This window comes from Eumetopias jubatus, unplaced genomic scaffold, assembly GCF_037043125.1.
Source record: "Eumetopias jubatus isolate StellerSeaLion01/CBP00866 unplaced genomic scaffold, mEumJub1_p1.0 scaffold_10, whole genome shotgun sequence".
Classification (NCBI taxonomy): domain Eukaryota; kingdom Metazoa; phylum Chordata; class Mammalia; order Carnivora; family Otariidae; genus Eumetopias; species Eumetopias jubatus.
Genome location: NW_028274816.1, coordinates 47775987 through 47796036, shown reverse-complemented (window position 1 = coordinate 47796036; position 20050 = coordinate 47775987). Strand labels below are relative to the sequence as shown.

General features: G+C 50.2%; 1 protein-coding gene across 9 annotated transcripts; it reads right to left on the bottom strand.

Moving 5' to 3' along the window:
- Positions 1-1126: 1126 nt before the first annotated feature.
- On the bottom strand, positions 1127-18674 carry CD22 (CD22 molecule). Of its 9 annotated transcripts, XM_028123545.2 has the most exons (16): positions 18656-18674; positions 14293-14363; positions 13711-13752; positions 10955-11015; positions 10320-10712; positions 8917-9210; positions 7528-7794; positions 7137-7400; positions 5842-6099; positions 5400-5663; positions 5055-5318; positions 3523-3619; positions 3295-3370; positions 3012-3136; positions 2717-2801; positions 1617-2419 (listed from the first exon to the last, which is right to left on the bottom strand). In XM_028123545.2, the coding sequence occupies exons 3-16, from the start codon at positions 13750-13752 to the stop codon at positions 2288-2290; spliced, it is 2622 nt and encodes an 873-aa protein (XP_027979346.2). In that variant the 5' UTR covers positions 14293-14363; positions 18656-18674; the 3' UTR covers positions 1617-2287. The 9 variants fall into 9 exon arrangements, 8 of the variants coding, with proteins under 8 accessions (XP_027979346.2, XP_027979348.2, XP_027979347.2 ...); XR_015769369.1 differs by lacking the exons at positions 13711-13752; positions 14293-14363; positions 18656-18674 and adding an exon at positions 1127-1448 and having other exon boundaries at positions 2111-2419; positions 10955-11031; XM_028123547.2 differs by lacking the exons at positions 14293-14363; positions 18656-18674 and having other exon boundaries at positions 10955-11010; positions 13711-13741.
- Positions 18675-20050: the final 1376 nt, after the last annotated feature.

The window sequence follows — 20050 nt, the reverse complement described above, 5'->3', positions numbered from 1 at the left end:
TGGGAGGACCGTGAGATCCGGGGCTGCATAGAGGGCTGCCTGGATTCTGGAGGCCCTGGCTTTAGAGTTGTTTGAACTCTCTTGGCCTGTTAACAGTCACATCTCTCGGTCAATTGGTCACGAAGTAGGTTTATGTCAGCAGCTGGGCTCGGACAGGATGGCAGGGCCCCTGCTGGTTGCCGCGGAGCCCGGGCCAGGCCTCACCAGGTTCAGGGCTGCCTTCAGCTCTTTAGAGGGGACCCTGCCCTAAAACCTTTTGGGCACCCTAGACTAGAGATCACCAAGATGAGGATGATGTCATTCCTTTTTTGTACCCCAACACATGTTCTATGCTGGATGCATTGACGTGTGCTTGGTAAATGTTTGCTGAATAAACAGTTGAATGGGTGAATGATCCTGGACCTCATTCTTGAGACAGAAAGCCCAAACCCTTACCCTCAATGAGACAGTTCTTGCTGTCCTCCCTTCCTCCAGAAGTGCTAACTTCACACCGGGGACAAAGTGGGTTGGTGGGGAAATGAGTGCCTCGGTCTGCCGTAATCCCAAGGATGACCAGAACATCGTCTTCTCAGAAAGCAGATTCCGGTCTCAAGCAGATGGGAAGGGAGGGAGGGAAGGAAGGTGGCACGTGTGGCGCGCCCACCGCGGGCCAGGAACTTACATCCGCTTGCTGATGGACTACCTACGTGTTTCTTCTTCTAAGAATAGGTGGAGAAAGGTCAAACCTGAGACGTGGAGGGGAAGCTGGGAGGACCTGGCTGGAAAGTCTGAGTTAGCGAACATGACAGGGAACGGGTGATGTGAGGGTAGGGGAGAGAAAAGTGGTGAGGTTTCTCAAGGCAGAGAAGTTCTTTGCGGGAAGTTCTTTCAAGAAGTTCTTGGGCAACTGTGGGTTGTGACCGACCTTGGCAGCGGGACTTTTGAGAACAGCTGAGAGTGACGCATCGGCTTCCCCTTCTTATATTCTTCAAGAGTGGCAGACCAGATGGCGGTCTGGTTTTTAGGGACTTTTGGCTGTTATGTCAGGTTTCTGATAATGTGACTCCAACATATGTACTACTGTCCCTCACTTCTTCTTTTTTTTATTTTTTTATTTTTTCTTCTTTTTTAAGAAAATATTGTATTTATTTATTTATTTATTTGACAGAGACACAGTGAGAGAGGGAACACAAGCAGGGGGAGTGGGAGAGGGAGAAGCAGGCCCCCCCGCAGAGCAGGGAGCCCGACGCGGGGCTCGATCCCAGGACTCTGGGATCATGACCTGAGCCGAAGGCAGATGCCCAACCAACTGAGCCACCCAGGCGCCCCGTCCCTCACTTCTTATCTTGAGCCGCCTGCACCGTAGGTGGTGGCACCTCCATTTTGCAGATGAAGAAACTGAGGCTCAGATGAGCTGGTCACTGAGCTCATTAGCAGAAGGGTCAGGACTCAGACTTGCGCTGGTCCACCTGTAGGGCCAGTGCACCCTTTGCAACAAGACAATGGACTCCCCGGTCTGCTGATTTGACCCTGAGGTTGCCCCAACCCCTTTCTCTTCTCCCCAAGCCCCACGAGGCCCTCCTAAATCTCCCCGTTGTTACTCTGACCTCACAAACTGGAAGTTGTTCACTTTGAAGTGGTATCTGAGCCATTTTTATTATGCAGTTCTGTGTGTGTTAACACGTCTGTCCACACCAGTGTGTGTCTCAGCCCACAAGACCCCCGAGGGCAGGGGCTGCAGCAGCGTAATGGAATGCCTCACTGATGCGTGGAGGAGAACCCAGCCCAGGACAGCCCCTCTTCTCCCTGAGCTTTGCCCCAGAGGCAGAAATTAGGCACAGGACGAGTGAGTGGGGCTTTCAGAGCAGGGATGAGGGGGCCATAGGAATGGAGAGGGAAAGAAAAAAAATACAGTAACAAGCTGATCCCAGCAGGGACGCTGGCCTGCTGGGGACGGGGTTTGAGGGGGTGGGCGGTGGCAGGTGGTCGGGGAGGGGCAGGGGGATGTGTGCAGTGCAGGGTCAGTGTTTAGACAACCTTCCCCGTGGGAAAGAGAGCAGACGGGGAGCAGGCCTTTGGGAGGGTCAGGGTTACCATCGTTGAGAAGGAAGCCTGCCTCTGGGCCACATACCGACGTTCTGGGCGCTGACTGAGGCATCACTGGTGATGGGCATGCGTGCATGTGCCTGCATGTGGAGGGGAGGCCGAGTGGCTTTGCGACTGAGCAGGAGTGGGTGGGGCGGTCTCCACGACCACCCGGCCCCTGCAGTCCCTCCCTTGGTGCCTCTGCTCCAGCAGGTTTGGCCTGTCAGTGCTTGAGGGTCACGTATTCCACGGCTTCCTGGGCCACAGGCCGCTTCCCCAACCCAAGATGAACCAGCTCTGAGTAATGTATCCCCTCATCTTCTGGACTGTCTGGAAGCACGTTCTCATAGTCGCCCTGAGAAAGCCACGTTGTGTGAGGCCACGGGCCTCCCGGTCTGCGTTCCCTGCCTGTTCCCTCCCTGGCTCCTCCCGGGGGGCCAAGAGCCCGAGCAGGAGTCTTCTTGTCCCCACGCTGGCTGCAGTCAGCGTCTCGGACTGGGCTGTGCTGCCCTGGCTCCGACCACACCCGTGTCTGAGCAAAACGCCCCCACCAGCCCTTGCCACCACGGAGGCCGCCAAATCCTTCCCATCTGGACTCACAACTGAGGCCAGGTCCCCCGCAACCCCTCCTTCCACAGCCCTGCCCTATTACCTCTCGACACTTCTGCAAGACAGAGTAAGTGACGGTGTCGTCCCTGTTTGGAGAAGGCCTCTCTGTCTCCAGGGTCCCTGCATCTCTGAGGGAGGGCAGATGGCTGACCGCAGATGAAGCCTTTCGCGTGAACTCTCCTCCTATTTCCAACTCCCCCAGCCCCCGAGAGCACCCCAGAGCGGAGGCTGGCTCACAGGCCTGTCACAAAGAGGGCAGGCGGGACAGGAGCCGAGCCCTTCCTCCCACAGCCCTCCCCGGGTGCACGCGTCACCCTCACAGGACCCTCACTGGGTACCCAAGTCTTGGTGTGTCAGTCTCGCCGAAAGGAAAGCGCAAGGTGGCGTAACTGATGGCATCTTCCATCACCGGATTGTAGCACCCCAGGGAGTGGGGGTCTTCGGAGAGCGGGGCCCTTCTGACCTGGGAGAGAGACAAGGCCTCAGTTCTTGCCACTCCTTTCTCCACCTGAGTCCCCCTCCCCTGGTCTCTGACCTCCGACCTCCCCCCCCAAGTGCTCTGCACCCCCCTTGGTCCCCCCTTGACTTCTGGGTCTGCCTCCGGGTCTTTTTCCATCCTACCTTTTGCTTCCTCACAAAGAAGCTCTGCCCACTGGAACTTTCCTGGAGCCCCTGCTGGCTCCGTATCCTCTTCCAGCTAAGAAATAAAGCCCCACTCGTGAGGATCAGGGGAGTGGGAACAGGACCCTGTGCAGTGGACATGCTGGGGTCTCCAGGATGGTCGACTGGAGTCACTCCGGGGAAGGAATCAGGGAGAGCCAAGGGACATGAGCCTTGGGAGGAGCTCACCTTCGCTGAAGTTTGACTCCCCAGAACACCAGGAGTACGGTGGCCAGGCAGAACCCCACTCCCACAGCCACTCGCCTGCCGATGGTCTCGGGGCTGTCTGGTGGGGGAAGGAGCGACCATGAGTTGGGGATACTGCCTCTCTCAGATCACGGGCCAGCATTGCCTTGCAGCATTTTCCCGGGAGGCATCCTCAACTTCTCTGCACGGCCGCTCTCCTTGCCTGGGCAACTTCTCCACACGTAGGGGCCGTGATGCACAGAAAGGGAGAAGCCGGCCCCTGTCCACTGGGGCCCCGTTGGGAGGAAAGGGCTAACTCTCAGGAAAGCACCTGTTTTGTGACAGACACAGGCACACACAGCACATGCAGTAAAAGCTGCAGCTTCCTTAGAGGCTGCTTGGCCATACTTATCAGAACTTAAAATCACTTGTCTTTTGATACAGCAATTCCATGTAGGAATTTATCCTGCAGCTGTCCTTCAGGGGTACCAGAGCCAGAGACAGCGCAGGGCTGTGGGGAAAGCGCGGGGTAGATAGGGTTTGCCGCTTCCACGCATGGGAAGACAACAACAGTGCAGCCCTGAGGGAAAGGGGCAGGTTGCCAGGGTATCTGCAAAAGTGGAGACCCCAGACACAGGTTTTTATACAATATGTTGCATTTCCAAATAACCCGTTCAGGCATCCAGCTTTGCAGGCCATGATCCTCTAAACCTAAAGCCATGCCTCCAAGTTTGATCTGAAAAAGTACAATAAATCAATTAAATAACTTCCCCATTGTTTCCAGACCCTTGCATGCACGGATATAGAACAATCTCTGAGTGGTATTGTTATGTGGGAGAAAAGAACGTCCAGGACAACGTGTGAGCTCTCCTGCGATTTGCGTGATGACGAGAGTGCAGACTAGGCCTACTTATTGTATTGTGCGCGTGCAGAATAGCTCTGTAAAGAGATGCAGACAGCTGCCGGCGGTGAAGGCCTTCAGGGAGGGGAAGAGTCCTCAGGGAGAAAGAAAGGAGAGGTGTCTTTCTACTATTTACCCTTTCGTGCTATTTTATTTTGCCTTGTCTTAAAAAAAAAAATACAGGGCACCTGGGTGGCTCAGATGGTTAGGCGTCTGCCTTCGGCTCAGGTCATGATCCCGGGGTCCTGGGATCGAGTCCCACATCAGGCTCCCTGCTCCTTGGGAGCCTGCTTCTCCCTCTGCCTCTCTCTCTCTCTCTCTCTCTGTCTCTCATGAATAAATAAAGAAAAAGTTTAAAAAAAAAATACAGAAATCTCAACAGATAAAGCTAAGCGGGCTACCAAGGGTGAGACAGAGAGGGACCCAGCAGGAGCTCAGGATGTCTGGCAGGCAGGGAGGCCTGAGAGAGAACTGCCCTAGAGAGAGTCCGGAGAGACTTCGAGAAGGAGGAAGACAGGTGAGCCTGTGTGGAGCAGGCACTGTGCCTGGGAGTGACTGGCTGGGCTGCCCCACAGGACAGGGGAGGGAGGGAAGGAGAAGGAGGGGCCAGAGAAGGAGAGGGAAGGGGCCTTACAGTAGACAGTGAGGGTGCTGGGGGGCGACTGGACCCTGCCCAGCTGGTTGGTCGCCTCACACCAATAGGCGCCTGAGTGCTGGATCTTCACGGGATCCAATCTCAGCATCTGATCATAATGATGGAGGTTCTGGTTATTCCAGTCAAACCAGGTGTACTGGAAGATGGGAGGGTTTGCATCGCTCTCACATGTCAGGACTGCCTTCTTCCCCTCCATCACTTGGTCCTTTGGGCTGATGGCCACACGCAGCATCCTTGGTGCATCTACAAGGAGAAGCAAAATCGGGATCCAGGTAGCTGGTCACGGGCTCTTCTGTCTGTCTCCAGCTCCAGCCACTCACTCACACAGCACTTGGAGCCTCCTGGCCTCAGACATGGTCTGTCCTATGGAGTTGTTGATGAAGCAGTTGTAATTGCCGGCATCTTCTGGAGAGATGGAGTCAAAGCTCAGTTCCTTTCCTTCCTTCAGAAAGATTCCATTTCTCTTCCAGAAGAAGCGGACATCTCTGGGGCGGCTACTTGAGAAGTTACATCCAAGGAGGACTCGGTGCCCGGAGTGAATCTCAGAAGGGGGGCTGATCTGCTGGACCCTGACATCCTTGGGGGCATCTGGAGAGCAAGGGCCTCAGGCTGACCTCTTGGGTCCCTTTCCCTCTTCCTGGCCCTAAGGATAGACTCTCAGCCCTCAATTCTCTGTGAAGGTTCCAGCCCAGGCCCCAGTCCCCTCACCCTGAGAGCCCATATCCCAGCTGGGCTACCTCTTGGTTCCCCTTGCCCGGTCACTCACGCTGGACATCCAAGTTGACAGAGGGAGCCCATGAGCACCACTGGTTACAGGCCGCACAGGTGATCGGCCTGGCGTCCCAGGCAACTTTTTGAATTATCAGCACCCCGGGTGATTGTTCCTTCCAGGAGCCTTGGAGGTTCCATTCATATCGGGTAACTCTGGGATTACTGGAACTGTAGTTACAGAACAGGGTCACAGTGTCTCCTTCTCGAATCCGTGTGGGGTTTTGAATCACTGTGGTTACCTCCTTGGGTGCATCTGGGAGGAAACCAGACAGATGGGTGAGGGAAAGTCAGCTGTCCAGACTACCTTTCCCAGTGCTTACTCCTCCACCCACCCCCACCCACCCCGCCCCCCGCCCCCCACCCCAATCTATCCCCTGATTAATTCCTAAATTAACCAAAGGAAGGCCCGGGCTTTCCTCTCGCATCTGTGCGAGGACAGGAGCCATGGCTGTGGTTTGGGGCAGGAGGAGGCGACAGGTCAGAGCAGAGCTCAAGCAGAGAATGCGTGGTGTATGCAAGGCAGAGGCACCCTGTCTGTGGGTCTCCGCAGGGGCCTGGGGCGCAGAGCTAGTTTGCTGTAGTGCAGGCATTAAGGGGCGGGGGGAGGGAAAAGCACAGCTCTGGAGCAAGACGGGCTGAGAGCTGAGTGATCGTGGACCATGGGACTCAGTTTGCTTCACCATCAGATGGGGTCCTAAGAGCACCTAACCTGGTAGATTCAATGCCAGGAGGAAATGAGATGAAGCACTCAGAGTGGAGTAAACACTCCAGAAACATTCCTGCTGCTGCTGCTGCTGCATCACACACCCACTGTCTAGATGTTCGGGATTCAAGCATCCCCATCAGAGTATCTGGCTCTGTTAGGAGACTCTGATATCCCAGGGTCCAAGGCTCAAGCTTAGGGATTCTCTTGGCCCTGGGCTCGACTGACAGACAAGATTCACTATGTTAAACAGGGTCCGACCTCTGATGGAGAGGCAGTGAGACATTTCGCTCCAGTTCTCGAAAACTTCAGGCCCCCTTCTGGAACTCAGCCACTGCCTAGTGACACCAAGTTCTCTGCGTCCCTCACGGGGCCCTGGCGGCTTGCAGTTCATTCATTCAACAAACATCTACTGAGCACCTGCCACGAGCCAGACCCTGTTCTGGTGCTGGGTATACAACGGGAAACAGCAGCAAAGCATCCGCCCAGGGAGCATACATGTTGGGAGACCCCCCTGCTTGCCGTCCATGCTAGGACCCAGGAATCTCCTGCACCCGCTGGAACCCAGAGGCCCTGTGACTACTCACATTGGACATCTAGCTCAGTCTCCTGGCCAATTGGTCCAGCACCAAGTCTGTTTTTGGCCAAGCAGGAATACTGCCCCGCATGGCTGAGGAGGACCGCCGGGATCTGGAAGGTCTTGTTTGTCCTTCCTGGCACTTCTAATTTATTGTGATACCAGGTGTAATTGGTTGGAAGAGGATTGGCCCGTGACATACAAGTCATCTCTACTTGATTTCCCTCCTTAGCTGGCGAGGAGACGATCTCAACCCTGGAAGGTTCCGGAGCATCTGGACAAAGGTGCAGAGGCAGAGGAGGAAGGTGAACAGAGGCCTCTGCTGTTCACCTCTCAAGGGTCTTGGTTCCACCCCCTGCTAACTCCCTACCTGCCCCCCTCCCAGCTCCCAGGAGGCTCACAGTACACTTGGAGGAACACTTCATCCGACTGTCCTGAGCCTAGATCATTGAAGGCCTCACAATGGTACTCTCCACTCATCTTCCTGGTCACAGAGGACAGAGTTAACGTGAGTGTCTCCTGCTCCCTCAGCTGGGTCCCATCCTTGAGCCAGGCTATACTCCGGAACTCTGGGTTGCTGCTGATGACCTGGCAGGTCATGGTCACAGATTCTCCCTCTGTTACATTGGCTCCTTCGGGGCTGACCTCAATCTTCAACTTTGGGACATCTAGAGGAGCAGAGGGGCAGCAGGAGAGGGGGTAGGGACTTCTCAGGGGGTGTCACGTGGGGGGAAGTCGCTGGGCTTTGATTCAGATAAAGCAGCGGCCTACACATAGCGTGGGAGTGTGGGCAGCCACTCGCTGTCCCCCTTATCAACAAGGGTGGGCTGGTCCAAGCACCTGGGTGATGGTCACAGACTCCTAACTTGTCTCTTTGCTCTGCACACCACCCCCCACCCGTTCCCAGAGTTCTGGTCTCCACCAGCAGTCAGCTGTCTTCCTGATACCGTCAATCAGCCTTTGCCACTCCCCTGCTTGAAACCGTTTAGTGGATTCCACACCCAGAATAAAATCCAAAACCCTGCTGCCACCCATGAGGTCTGGCCTTGGCCCTCCTTTCCTATCATTGGGCCCCTCAGATGCAGGGCTGAGGCTCTCTGGCCCCTTGCTCTGGTGCAGGCGCACAAAGCTCCTACCCCCAGGCCTTTGTCCTTGCTCTTTTCTTTTCCTGGGATCTTCTGGCAAATAGCTGCCTGCCTCAATCTTTCCTTTCACCCAAGTTCACTGTCCTCAGAGAAGCCTCCATCCTTCCCTCCCTCCCTCTGTCTGAGCCCGGCTTTACGTCCTCCTAATACACTTATCACTGCCTACCCTTAAGTTCAGTATTTCTTTGTTAATCCAGTCATTGTTTGTCTTCCCCAGCGGCAGTGCCAGCTCCTCAGTGGGCAAGAACAGGCCTGGCACCTAGGAGGCTCGTAGTAAATATTTACTGAATGAATGAATGGGGCACAAACAATGATGCGAAAACATTTCTTACCCCACACCCCCTACCCAGGGGAAAAAAAAAAAAAACCACCACATGATCTCAAATTCACATCATGGCTCGAGGATATTAAATTCTGTTATTCTTCTAGACCAAAGCAGATGCTAAGATGAATCTGTTCCCTGAAACACTGGGGCTGACAACAGGGGTGGTGGAGGGATGCAGCCCTGGCTGGACCTTTCCCAGCCGTGGGTGTTCATGGACCGATTATGTGTCCTTCCGTGGAGGTGCCTGCTACCCTTGGTGCGCTCTGAGGGGTTGAGGAGAAGAGACAAAACCCTCATCCCTGGCACTCGCGGACACTCACGCTTCACATCCAGCAACACCGTTTCCTCGGAGAGGATCCGCTTTGCTTTGGGGTCCCAGAGTTGGCAGGTCAGATTCTTGCCGTGGTGCGTCCACTGCGGCTGGAAGGTGAGCTTGCTCTGGGTGGAGACAGTCTTGGTGGTCAGGGAGGTCGAGGTGACGGCAGGCTCCTCCAGGGACCACTGCAGCTGGATCTGGTACCCAGGGCAGGAGAAATTCAGCAAGCAAGTCAGAGTGACTTCCTGGGACTCCTGGATTTCTGGAGGGAGCTGAATGTGAGGTGACAGGGGCGTCTCTGCAAAAGAGTAGGGGCCAAGCTGGAGGCCTGGGAGGCCTGTGCCAGCCTCTCACACCTGGCTGTAGATGCCCCGCCCCCGAAGAAGCCCTCAGGAGCCCCTCTCCAGTCCCTTCCACCTCTCTCTGGGCCTGTCTTTCTCCGCCTTGAATCACTTTTGCTCCGCCGAAACATTCTCTAAAAGGTCTAGTGAATGCTGATGCTCCTTAGGAATCAGATTTTATATTTTATACTTACCTCGTTCTCCTTTCCTGATGTTTGCTCTCTAAACATTTTCAAGATCGCTCCCCGACCCCGAGGGAATTTTACCAGGTTAGGTCACCATGCCTTTCTTGGCTTTGATGACAAACCTGCGTTTGTAATGGCCTCAATACTGGGAGCCATCCAGCACGGCATTCCTTTAGGGATCCCTGGGGCTGGGCCACCCTACGACTGCAGGTCTGAAGCTACATCTCTCATTGCAGTGTAGGGCTGCTTAGCTTAGACCCCTCCAACCCCTGCACTGAAGAAACAGGCTGTGGGGTGGAGGTCCCAGGCCTAGGTTTCATTCATCCCCTACCTGTGTCTCTCTTAGACATGAAGGCCTAATTAGAATCAATCGACAACATTAAGGCATTGCGAGATTTCACTCAAATCAAAGATTTCCAACTTCTTTTGAAAAATCAGGCAACCCAGGGCACCTGGGTGGCTCAGTCGGCTCAGGTCATGATCCCAGGATCCTGGGATCAGCTCCTCATCAGGCTCCCTGCTCGGTGGGAAACCTGCTTCTCCTTCTCCCTCTGCCTGCCACTCCCTGTGCTTGTGCTCTCTCTCTCTCTCTCTCTAATAAATAAATAAAATCTTCAAAAGAAAAGAAAAGAAAAATCAGGCAACCTGGAACCCAGATTCCTGCATGGGTGGAAGCTGAGGGGCAGGTGCAATGGTTGAGGAGAGACAAGTACTCGGGCAGCAGGCCCCATTGTCTCGTTATGCCCCGGTCACTTACTGGCACCTCCTGCCTGGCCTCTACAAGTAGTCTGGTTTGCGACCCCTGTCCCGGGAGTTGGGGGTTTCCCACCTTCCTCCTTGCCCGAAACTGAGGCAGAGGACCCCATCCCCCAGGGCCTTACTAGAGACGTTGAGGTCTATTTTCTCCATCCATTTGCCAGCCTTCGTTGTCAACCTCAGCCCCAGCCAGCCATTGTCTTTTTCAAACACAGGGTTGATGCTTATGGTGCAGTTGGATTTTTGGTCTCCCAGGAACTGAACCCTCTCTGGGGTATGGTCATCCCTCAAAGACTTTGTTTTCTCATAGAGAATGGGCCCCTTGAAGTTCTTGGTGGTGTCGTCATATTCATAGTTGCTGTACAAGATCAGGTTGTCCAGCTGATCTCTACGCAGTGGAGTTGTGTATTGACAGGGAATCCAGACGCAGGCCCCATCCCAGCTGTAGAGAGTGTGGGGATGCTCAAATCTCCATTTAGTTGAGTCAGAGAAGGCCAAGTATTCTGGAACCCACCACACTGATCAAAAAACATTATTGAAGGACATAAAGAGCTTTCAAATGAATAAAGAATCCCCTCTGAAGATAGAGGGAGAGAGGAAGGTACACAAAGAGAGGTGTATACGTATATGTGTGTATACGCACACACATATACCCTGCTTGTCCCCACCCTCCCCAACACTTACTCTTTGCTCCAGAGCTCTCCTCCTCCTCCAGCTCCCACAGACATCCCAGAACCCAAGCCTAGACCACAGTTCTTACCAAGGAGCAGGAGCGAGGGGCCGAGGAGCTGCATGGTGCTGTGTCTAGGCAGGAGCCTGGGCTGGGAAGAATTTGTCTTTGAGCCATCTGGTCGCTTACTTCTTTCAGATGGCTTTTCTTGCTCACCCACCAAGCTCCAACCCCTCTTCCTTGATCTTAGGAGGACCACATCTGGTTGCATTGCAAGATGTGAATTCTGGATGTTCATGGGCCTTTTGTGGGAATGCCATGTCTATTCTGTCAGCCTAAGAACTCTGTACAGTGAACCTGCCTCTCTTCCTAGCCCTTCTTCCTTTCTTCCATCCATCCTTCCTTCCATCCATCCATCCATTCATTCTTCCTTCAACCATCCATCCATCCACCCATCCACCCTTCATTCCATCCTTCCATCCATCCATCCATCCATCATCCATCCATCCATTCTTCCTTCCATCCATCCATCCATCCATCCACCCACCCATCCATCCTTCATTCCATCCTTCCATCCATCCAACCAACCATCCATCCATCTATCCACCCATCCACCCTTCATTCCATCCATCCATCCATCCATCCATCCATCCATCCTTCCATCCATCCCATCCTTCCTTCCTTCCATCCATCCATCCAACCATCCATCCATCCATCCACCCATCCACCCTTCATTCCATTCTTCCTTCCATCCATCCATCCATCCATCCATCCATCCATAATTTTACAAACTTCCTGCCCACCTCTCAGGTTTTGAGTGGCACCAGACCACTGAGTGCCATGAATCCCAGGTCCAGGGTAACTTGAAGCTCACCTTGAGGCAACTAGTGAAGGGTTTTATGTAGGGCAGAGCCATGGTCAAAACTTGATTTTAAAGACCAGGAACAAAATTACTCTAAAACTAATAATTAAGTGTGATTCTAGGAGAGCATTTAGAGGGGTCTAGAAGAACTTAGCAGAATGTGGTCCAATGATCCCACTTAGAGAAGCCCGGGGGTTGGGAAGAAAACACAAATTGGCCAGGTGGGGACAGAGGTCATGTCTTAGGTAAAGGCAATGATGCTCTCAGTCCCAGCCAATTGTTGCCAGTTGGGAACATGAGCTCAGCACTGCCTGACCTTCCACTGCTTTTGGAGAAGTAAGAAGCCAGATTTTCATGTGAAATGCCCTGCTTTTGGAAACGAACAAACCAACAAACATGGTGCTGGCCAAACCAAACCTGTCTACAGGCTGGAGGCAGTCCAAGGGCCCCCAGTGTGCAGCCACGACCCATCTGTCTCTCTTGGAGACATCAGTGAGCTTATCTGCCACCTTACTAGATTTTACATAGAGTTACCTTTACAGAGAGTTAAATTTAAGTCCCAATTTGCATGGCTGGGCCTCTTTGTGCTGGTCCCTCTAGAGTTAGCAGGATGTGTGACAGAGTGTGTCTCCGGTCTCAGCACAGACCTGCACCCCTCCCACCTGCCCAGCCAAAATTTCCACCAACAAGGGCCCCTCAGCCCCTCGGGCTCTTTCTCTCCTCAGGCTGCGTGGCTCATGCCAAATGCTGTTGGGTGTCCAGTACCCAGCGTGGGGAAAGCTAGGCTGCTTGCTGAGCAGGAAGGGGGTCGGTCCCCAGGAGTAGTGCCTGTGCTGGCCTGGGCTGGGCCTGGGTTAGGGATGAGAGCTCTGAATGGGGACAGAATTTCCAGGCAGAACCGACACCAGCTCTGCAGGTGCTAATAGTGCTACACACAAAAACGTCTTCAAGGCCACATCCACTTGAGAAAAGCTGGGTTAAAAAAGGTGAATAGAGGGGCGCCTGGGTGGCTCAGTCGTTAAACGTCTGCCTTTGGCTCGGGGTCCTGGGATCGAGCCCCACATTGGGCTCCCTGCTCGGCGGGAAGCCTGCTTCTCCCTCTCCTACTCCCCCTGCTTGTGTTCCCTCTCTCACTGTGTCTCTCTCTGTCAAATAAACAAAATATTTTTAGAAAAGGTAAATAGATTCCCAACTGTGAGTCTTTTTGATCCCTTTAATCAGCTGGGTGCGCATCAGACATCTCCCAGCATGGGGGCTAAAGTATAGTCCATTGTTCACACTTCTTTAGCCATGGAACCGATTTTACATTTCCCGTGAAAAACTTGGCAGGGTTGCAGGTCAGTGTTTTGAGGGATGTGCTGTGGGTCCCCTTTGAGTTTCTATAAGAGCTGTGGCAAGGGCTAGATTCCATTTTTTGTGGTAAAGACTAGCCTCCAGCAGCTGGACCCTTGTGCCCCCTCTGCCACCAGCCGCCCTCATGGGGGAATGGCTTGGGGACGCCAGGACGAGTGGGAAAGGGCACTTCTTAGAGCAGGGCTGTGTGCTCACCCCCAGCAGCTCCAGGCAGTCTCCAGGACATAAGAAGTGGGACCACGGGCCTGGAATTGGAAGGCTGCTGAGACAGGGTAGGGCGTAGAGGTGGGGAACAATAGGCATTGGGCACAAAGGCTCAGGACAAGGCCACGCTATCCAGACCTGTGGCCTGCTCAACACAGGCCCATTGAGGGCCTTACAAGACCTCAGAGCCAGCCTCCCTGAGTCCATTCTTCCCTCTTGGGCATCTGGTGACCCATCTTACTCTCAGAAGACTCATCAAGCCCATCAAGGGGCATGCTCAAAGACAGGGGTCTGTATCCTGTTATAACATAGGCAAGAGCGGTGGGGGGCTTCCCACTGTGCTCCCAGGCCCAAGAATTGTGCCTGGCACACAGCAGTTGCTCCATGCTAGCTCGCCGGATGCAAAAGAGAGCAAAATAGTTTTTACCTGTTTCCTCGTGTCTTCCTTCTTCGGGGACCCTGGCAGCATCTGAGAGTGAAAGGGGAAGCACAGCGAAGGATTTTCACCCTCCTCGGCCACACCCCCTGCCCCTCAGTGACTCACAGGGCAACCAAGAGGCATGGCAAAGTGGAGAGTTGGGAAAAGAGGGAACAAGGACGATGTGGGCTCAGAGGCAGATTGGAGGGAACGCTCGAGTACCCACGGTCAGTTTTTAGTTTCAGTATATGGATTTATACATCAGATAGTTAGACGTAGTTCCTCCACAACTTCCCCTCTATCCAGCTCTCAGGAAATGCTGATAATTCAAGCCAAGCAGTTTAGAACTGCCAGCCTGCTGAAAAAGCCAGAAGGCAATCTGAAAGTATTTGTAGTTTAGTGCTACCATCCAGTTATTCTCATTCCCATACTTTTCCTCCAAAGGCAAGAATGGTAGGGAGTCTGGTCAGTTACACTGATGCTTCAGCAGCTCCCAAGGGTCAAGGGAAGAGCACACAGATATCAGGAAGAAAAACGATAACTTAACGTGAAGTGTTATTGAATGGGCAAGTCATGAGACTGGAAACTTACCACTTGGTCAGGCTTCTAGTCGGTGAGTGTCTTGAGACCGGAACCAGACATCAGCTAAAGCCATTCAAATCCTACAGGGGTTTGAACAGGGAAGTCTCTGAGAAATCTGTACCCTGGCATCACCAAACTCTACTGACTGCCAGCCATTGAGAAGGAAACAGAAAAGGGAAAGAACAGCTTGTTCAAAAAAACAGTGATGTTCTGGGAAGGTGTATTCTTCCCTATTTCTTTTGCTAAGAACAACTAAAAACCCTGGATCCCTGGATGTTATAAAACAAGCATAAGAAGACACTGAAAGGTTGAGAGAAGACACACTGTTAGGGACCTTGGGACCTGAGGAATGATATGATGGTGAATTCCCTGGGTTTCACTGGATACTGAAGAAACAAGCAACTGGAAATGCCAATGGGCTCAGAAAAAAAGTTCAGCAAAACTCTGCTCTTCTAGCCAAAGAACCAAGAAAGGGGCAACCCAGAAAGACAAATCTTTCAGGCAATAACTGCTCTGCTCCAGCTAAATATCACAGAAAAACCTGCTGCTTCACTCCCACCCCTGACAGCAAAGGCTGAGTGGGGCCCTTGCTAGGCCGTAAAGAAGAGTCCAGGCCACTACCCCCTACCACATCTGAGTGGTGCCAGAGGAGGCTGAATGTGGAGCTGGGCCCTCCATCCCCACTGGACTATTCCTCCCCACAGTGTTAGTGGAGACCACTTGGGGAGCCCGAACATCCACCCCCACCCAGTGGTGATGAGGCATCATTCTCCTCACTAAAGTGGTGTAAGAGGAGGTCTAGGGGAGGGTCAGGACTTTCACCTCACTCAGTGGTCATAAGCCCACCTCCTACTGTGGAATCTACATGAAGTGGTGTGGAGAACAGTAATGAAGTACCCCTCCCTCTCACAGCCAGGGTGGTATTAGTCGATGCATAATGGGGAACGTGATCTTCTATCCCTGCCTAGCAATAATAAGAAAACTTCACACACACACACACACACACACACACACACACACACACACACACACACACCAGGTGTCAGGAGAGGCTGAGTGGAGAACCTGAACTTCTACCCCACTTGGCAATAATGAGGCAGTGCCCCCATTCATTTCACTGGAGCACTGTCACAGGAGGCTTTCTAAAGCACAGATTTGAATAAGATCCAGTCCCATAAATAATACCCCAAAAGCCGAGGTTTCAATTATAAATCACTTGGCATACTAAGAACCAAGAAGTTCTCAAACTGAATGTGAGAAGATAATCAACAGACACAAACACAAAGATGACACAGATGTTGGAATTATCTGACAAAGATTTTAAAGCAGCCATCATAAAAATGCTTCAGTGAGCAATTACAAACATGCTTGAAACAAATGAAAAAAATAGAGCGTGTCATTAAAGAAAGAAGCTATAAAGAAGAATCAAAAGGAAATTTTAGAACTAAAAAAATACAATAACTGAAATAAAAACCTTAATGAATGGGCTCAACAGCAGAATGGGGATTATAGAAATAACGATCAGTGAAATGGAACATAGAACAATAGAATTTAACCAATTTGAACAGCAGAGAGAAAAGAAACTGAAAAAATAAATGAACAGAGCCTCAGGGGCACGTGTGGCTATATGACAAAAGATCTAACATTAAAGTCATTGGCGCCTCGGAAGAGAGGAGGAAGATGGTGAGGCTTAGAAAACATTTGAAGAAATAATGTCCCTCATTTGACAAAACAAACAAACAAAACCCATACATCAGATTCAAGAAGCTGAGTGAATCCCAAACAAGATAAACCCAAAGAAATCCATGGCAAGACACATAATAGTCAAACTTCTAAAAACTAAAGACAAAGAAAAAATCTTGAAAACAACCACAGAGAAATGACACATTACCTATAGGGAGAAAACCCATTCAAATGACAGTAGATTTCATATCAAAAACCATGGAGGACTAAGGAACTGAAACAACATTTCTCAGCTACTGAAAGAAAAGAACTATCAATCTGGAAACTTATGTCTAGTGAAAAATATCCTTCAGGAATGAAGAGGAAATCAAGACATCCTCAGATGAAGGAAAGCTAAAGGAATTTTTAACCAACAGAAACCCAAAAAGAATGGCTAAAGGGAATTCTCTAAACAGAAAGAAAATAATTTAAAAAAAAGAAGAAATCTTGGAACACCAAAAAGGAAGAAAGAACATGGAAAGAGCAAACCTATGGGTAAATACAATAGACTTTCCTTCTCTTCTTGAGTTTTCTAAATTATGCTTGGCAATCAAAGTAAAAACCATAACACTGTGTAATGCTGTTCTTTATGTAGAGGAAGTATTTAAGACAATTATAAACAGGAGAGGGTAAAGGGATGTGGAAGGAGGTTTCTATACTTGAACTGGTAAAATGTTGAAAACAGTAGATTTTGGTAAGTTCTATATAATGTAATACTTAGATCCATCACTAAAAAAGCTATACAAAGTGATATACTCAAAAACACTATAGGTAAATCAAAATGGAATTTTAAAATTGTTCAAGAGAGGGACACCCGGGTGGCTCAAGCAGTTGAGCATCTGCCTTCAGCTCAAGTCATGATCCCAGAGTCCTGGGACTGAGTCCCGCATCAGGCTCCCTGCTCAGTGGGGAGCCTGCTTCTCCCTCTCCCTCTCTGCCTGCTGATCCCCCTTGCTTGCTCTCTCGTGCTCTCTCTATTAATTATATAAAATCTTAAAAAATAAATAAAATAAAATAGTTCAAGAGACCCACAGGAAGGGAGGAGAAAAACAAATTAAAAACAGAGAGAACAAAGAGAAAACAAGAACAAAATGACAAGTTTAAGCCTTACCATGTAAGTATTACATTAAATGTAAGTAGTGTAAATACACAAATGAAAAAAGAGATTGACAGAGTGAATAAAAAACATGACCCAACTATATGCTGTCCATAAGAAAATAACTTCAAATATAATTAGATAGGTAAGTTGAAAATAAAATAATGTAAAAGGATATACTATACCAACATTAATCAAAAGAAATTTGATTTCTTCCAAAAAATTAAAAAATAGAAGTACCGTATGTCTGAGCAGTTCCACTTCTGGGTATTTATCTGAAGAATGTTAACTCAAAAACCATGCCAGTTCCTCAAAATATTAAAAATAGAACTAATATATGGTCCAGGAATTTCACTTCTGGGTATTTACCAAAACAAAGTGAAAGCACTAATTCAAAAACTATGGCACCTCCAAGTTCACTGCAACATTATTTACAATAGCCAAGACATAGAAGCAACCTAAGTGTGCATCAGTGGATGAATGGATAAGGAAAATGTGGTGTGCATATACAATGAAATATTATTCAGCCATAAGAAAGAAGGAAATCTTGCCATTTGTGACAACATGGATAGACTTTAAGGGCATTATGCTAAGTGAAATAAGCCAAACAGAAAGACAAACACTGTCTGACCTCACTTATTATGTGGAATCTAAAAAACAAACAAACAAAATGAACTCACAGATACGAGGCACAGATTGGTTCAGAGACAGAGGTTGGGAGGTGGTAAAATAATCTATGGGTCAAAGAGAAAAATCTTAAGGGAAATGTAAAAAAAAATACATTGAACTGAAAAAAAAAGAAAATAGAACTTACCAAATTTTGTGGGAGACAGCTAAGTACAGGAAGGAAATTTATAACATTGAATGCTTACATTAAAAGAAAAAAGCTTTGGGGGCACCCAGTTAAGTAGGCTCAGTAAGTTAAGCAACTGACTCTTGATTTCAGCTCAGGTCATGATCTCAGGGTCATGGCATCGAGCCCACGTCAAGCTCCACACTCAGCAGGGAATCTGCTTGAGATTCCCTCTCTCCCTCTCCCTTTGTACCTCCTCCAGCTCGCACTCTCTCAAGCTCTCTAAAATAAGTAAATCTTTAAAAAAAAGGAAGACAGGCCTTAAATGAACAATATAAGTTTCCATCTCTAGAAGCTAGAAAATAAGAGAAAAATAAACCCAAACAAGCATAAGGAAGGAAATAATAAATACAAAGACAGAAATCAATGAAACTGAAAACAGAGAAATAATAGAGAAAATTAAATATCTAGTTCATGAAAAGACCAATAAAACTGACAAATCTCTAGCAAGGCTGACAAAAGAGAGAAGACAAATTGCTAACATCAAGAATGAAATGGTATATTGCTAAAGGTCCTGCAGACATCAAAAAGGTAGTGGGGGGGGGCGGAGCAAGATGGCGGAGGAGTAGGAGACCTAGATTTTGTCTGGTCTCAGGAATTCAGCTGGATAGGGATCAAACCATTCTGAACACCTACGAACTCAACAGGAGATCGAACAGGAGAGTAGCAACAACTCTCTGAACAGAGAAGCGACCACTTACTGGAAGGTAGGACGTGCGGAGAAGTGAATCCGAGGTGATATTCGGGAGGATAGACGGCGGGGGAGGGGCCTCCACCGGCCGCTGCTGGCAAGTGCTAGAGCCGCGGAGCACAAAATCGGACCTTTTAGAAGTTGGCTCGGTGGAGGGACGTCGCTCCAGTGGCTAAGCGGGGGGTGGAACCCTCGCGGGACAGTGTGGTCTCAGGACCCTTGGGGTCAGAGAGAGACCGGGGGTGCCTGAGTGCGGCAGAGCTCCCAGGTATCAGAGCAGGGAAGCCGGCTGCAGAGACGGAGCAGAGTCGCGGGCTCTCAGCTCGGGGTTGCCACAAACTGTGATCTGCGGCCCAGTCGGGGCACGGCTCCCCCAGCAGGGACCCAACAAGCAGCAGATCCGGGGAGACTCCCCTTCCTTCCCGGGGAGGAGCGGTGCGGGAACGCACTGCAGGGATCTGCTGGGTTTGGAGACTCCGAGCGGGGTCGGGTGCCAGAGATAGCAACTCTCGATCACAGGCCGGGTGAGCACGGAGTGCGGCCGGAGACCGGGGACACGGAAGTGACTGCTTTTCTCTGGGGGCGCACTGAGGAGTGGGGCCCCGAGTTCTCGGCTCCTCCAGGCGGAGACTGGGAGGCCGCCATTTTCGCCCTGGTCCTCCAAAGCTGTACCGAGAGCTTGCAGGGAACAAAAGCTCCTGAGAGCAAACTGGAGCAGCTTCCTTAGCCCGGACCGACAAGGGCGGGGCAATTCCGCCTCCCGCAAAGACATTTGGAAACCACAGCAACAGGCCCCTCCCCCAGAAGATCAGCACAAACAGCCAGCAAGCCAAGACCAAGTTGATCGATCAAGGAGAATAGGAGAACTCCAGCGCTAGGGGAATACTGCACATAGATTCATGGCTTCTTTTTTTTTTTTTTTTTACCATGATTCATTATTTCATCAAAGTTAATTTTTGTTGACTTTTTTTTATTTTTCTTTTTCCCTTTTTCAACCAACATCTTATAAATCCCTTTTTTTAAAAAAAAAACATTTTTTATTTTTTTTTCATTTTTAGAGTCATATTTTATCCCTTCATAGTAGTTATCCTTGTTTTTGGCATATATATATAAGTTGTTCTCTCTTTAAAATTTTGAGGTACAGTTTCTTCTAACAGATCAAAATATACCCTAAACCACTAGTGTATGGCTTTGTTCTAGTCTCCTGCCTGATCACATTCTCTCCCTTTTTCCTTTTTTTTTTCCTTAAATCTTCTTTCTTTTTTCAAACAACTTATCTTACCAAGTCCTTTTATAAAATCTTTTATAATTTTCATCTTTACAGTCATCTTCCATCCCTTCATTGTATCAACCCTTATTTTGTACATATATGTCTTTCTTCCTTTAAAATTTTAGGAGGCACTTT

Excerpts from the sequence above, each read along its gene's own strand:
- CD22 (XM_028123545.2), bottom strand. The coding sequence starts at position 13,752 with ATGCTGCCAGGGTCCCCGAAGAAGGAAGACACGAGGAAACAG. Across the intron at positions 6,100-7,136 it reads GACTGAGCTAGATGTCCAAT|ATGCACCCAAGGAGGTAACC; the intron begins GTGAGTAGTCAC and ends GTTTCCTCCCAG. Across the intron at positions 2,420-2,716 it reads TCTTGCAGAAGTGTCGAGAG|GGCGACTATGAGAACGTGCT; the intron begins GTAATAGGGCAG and ends TGGCTTTCTCAG.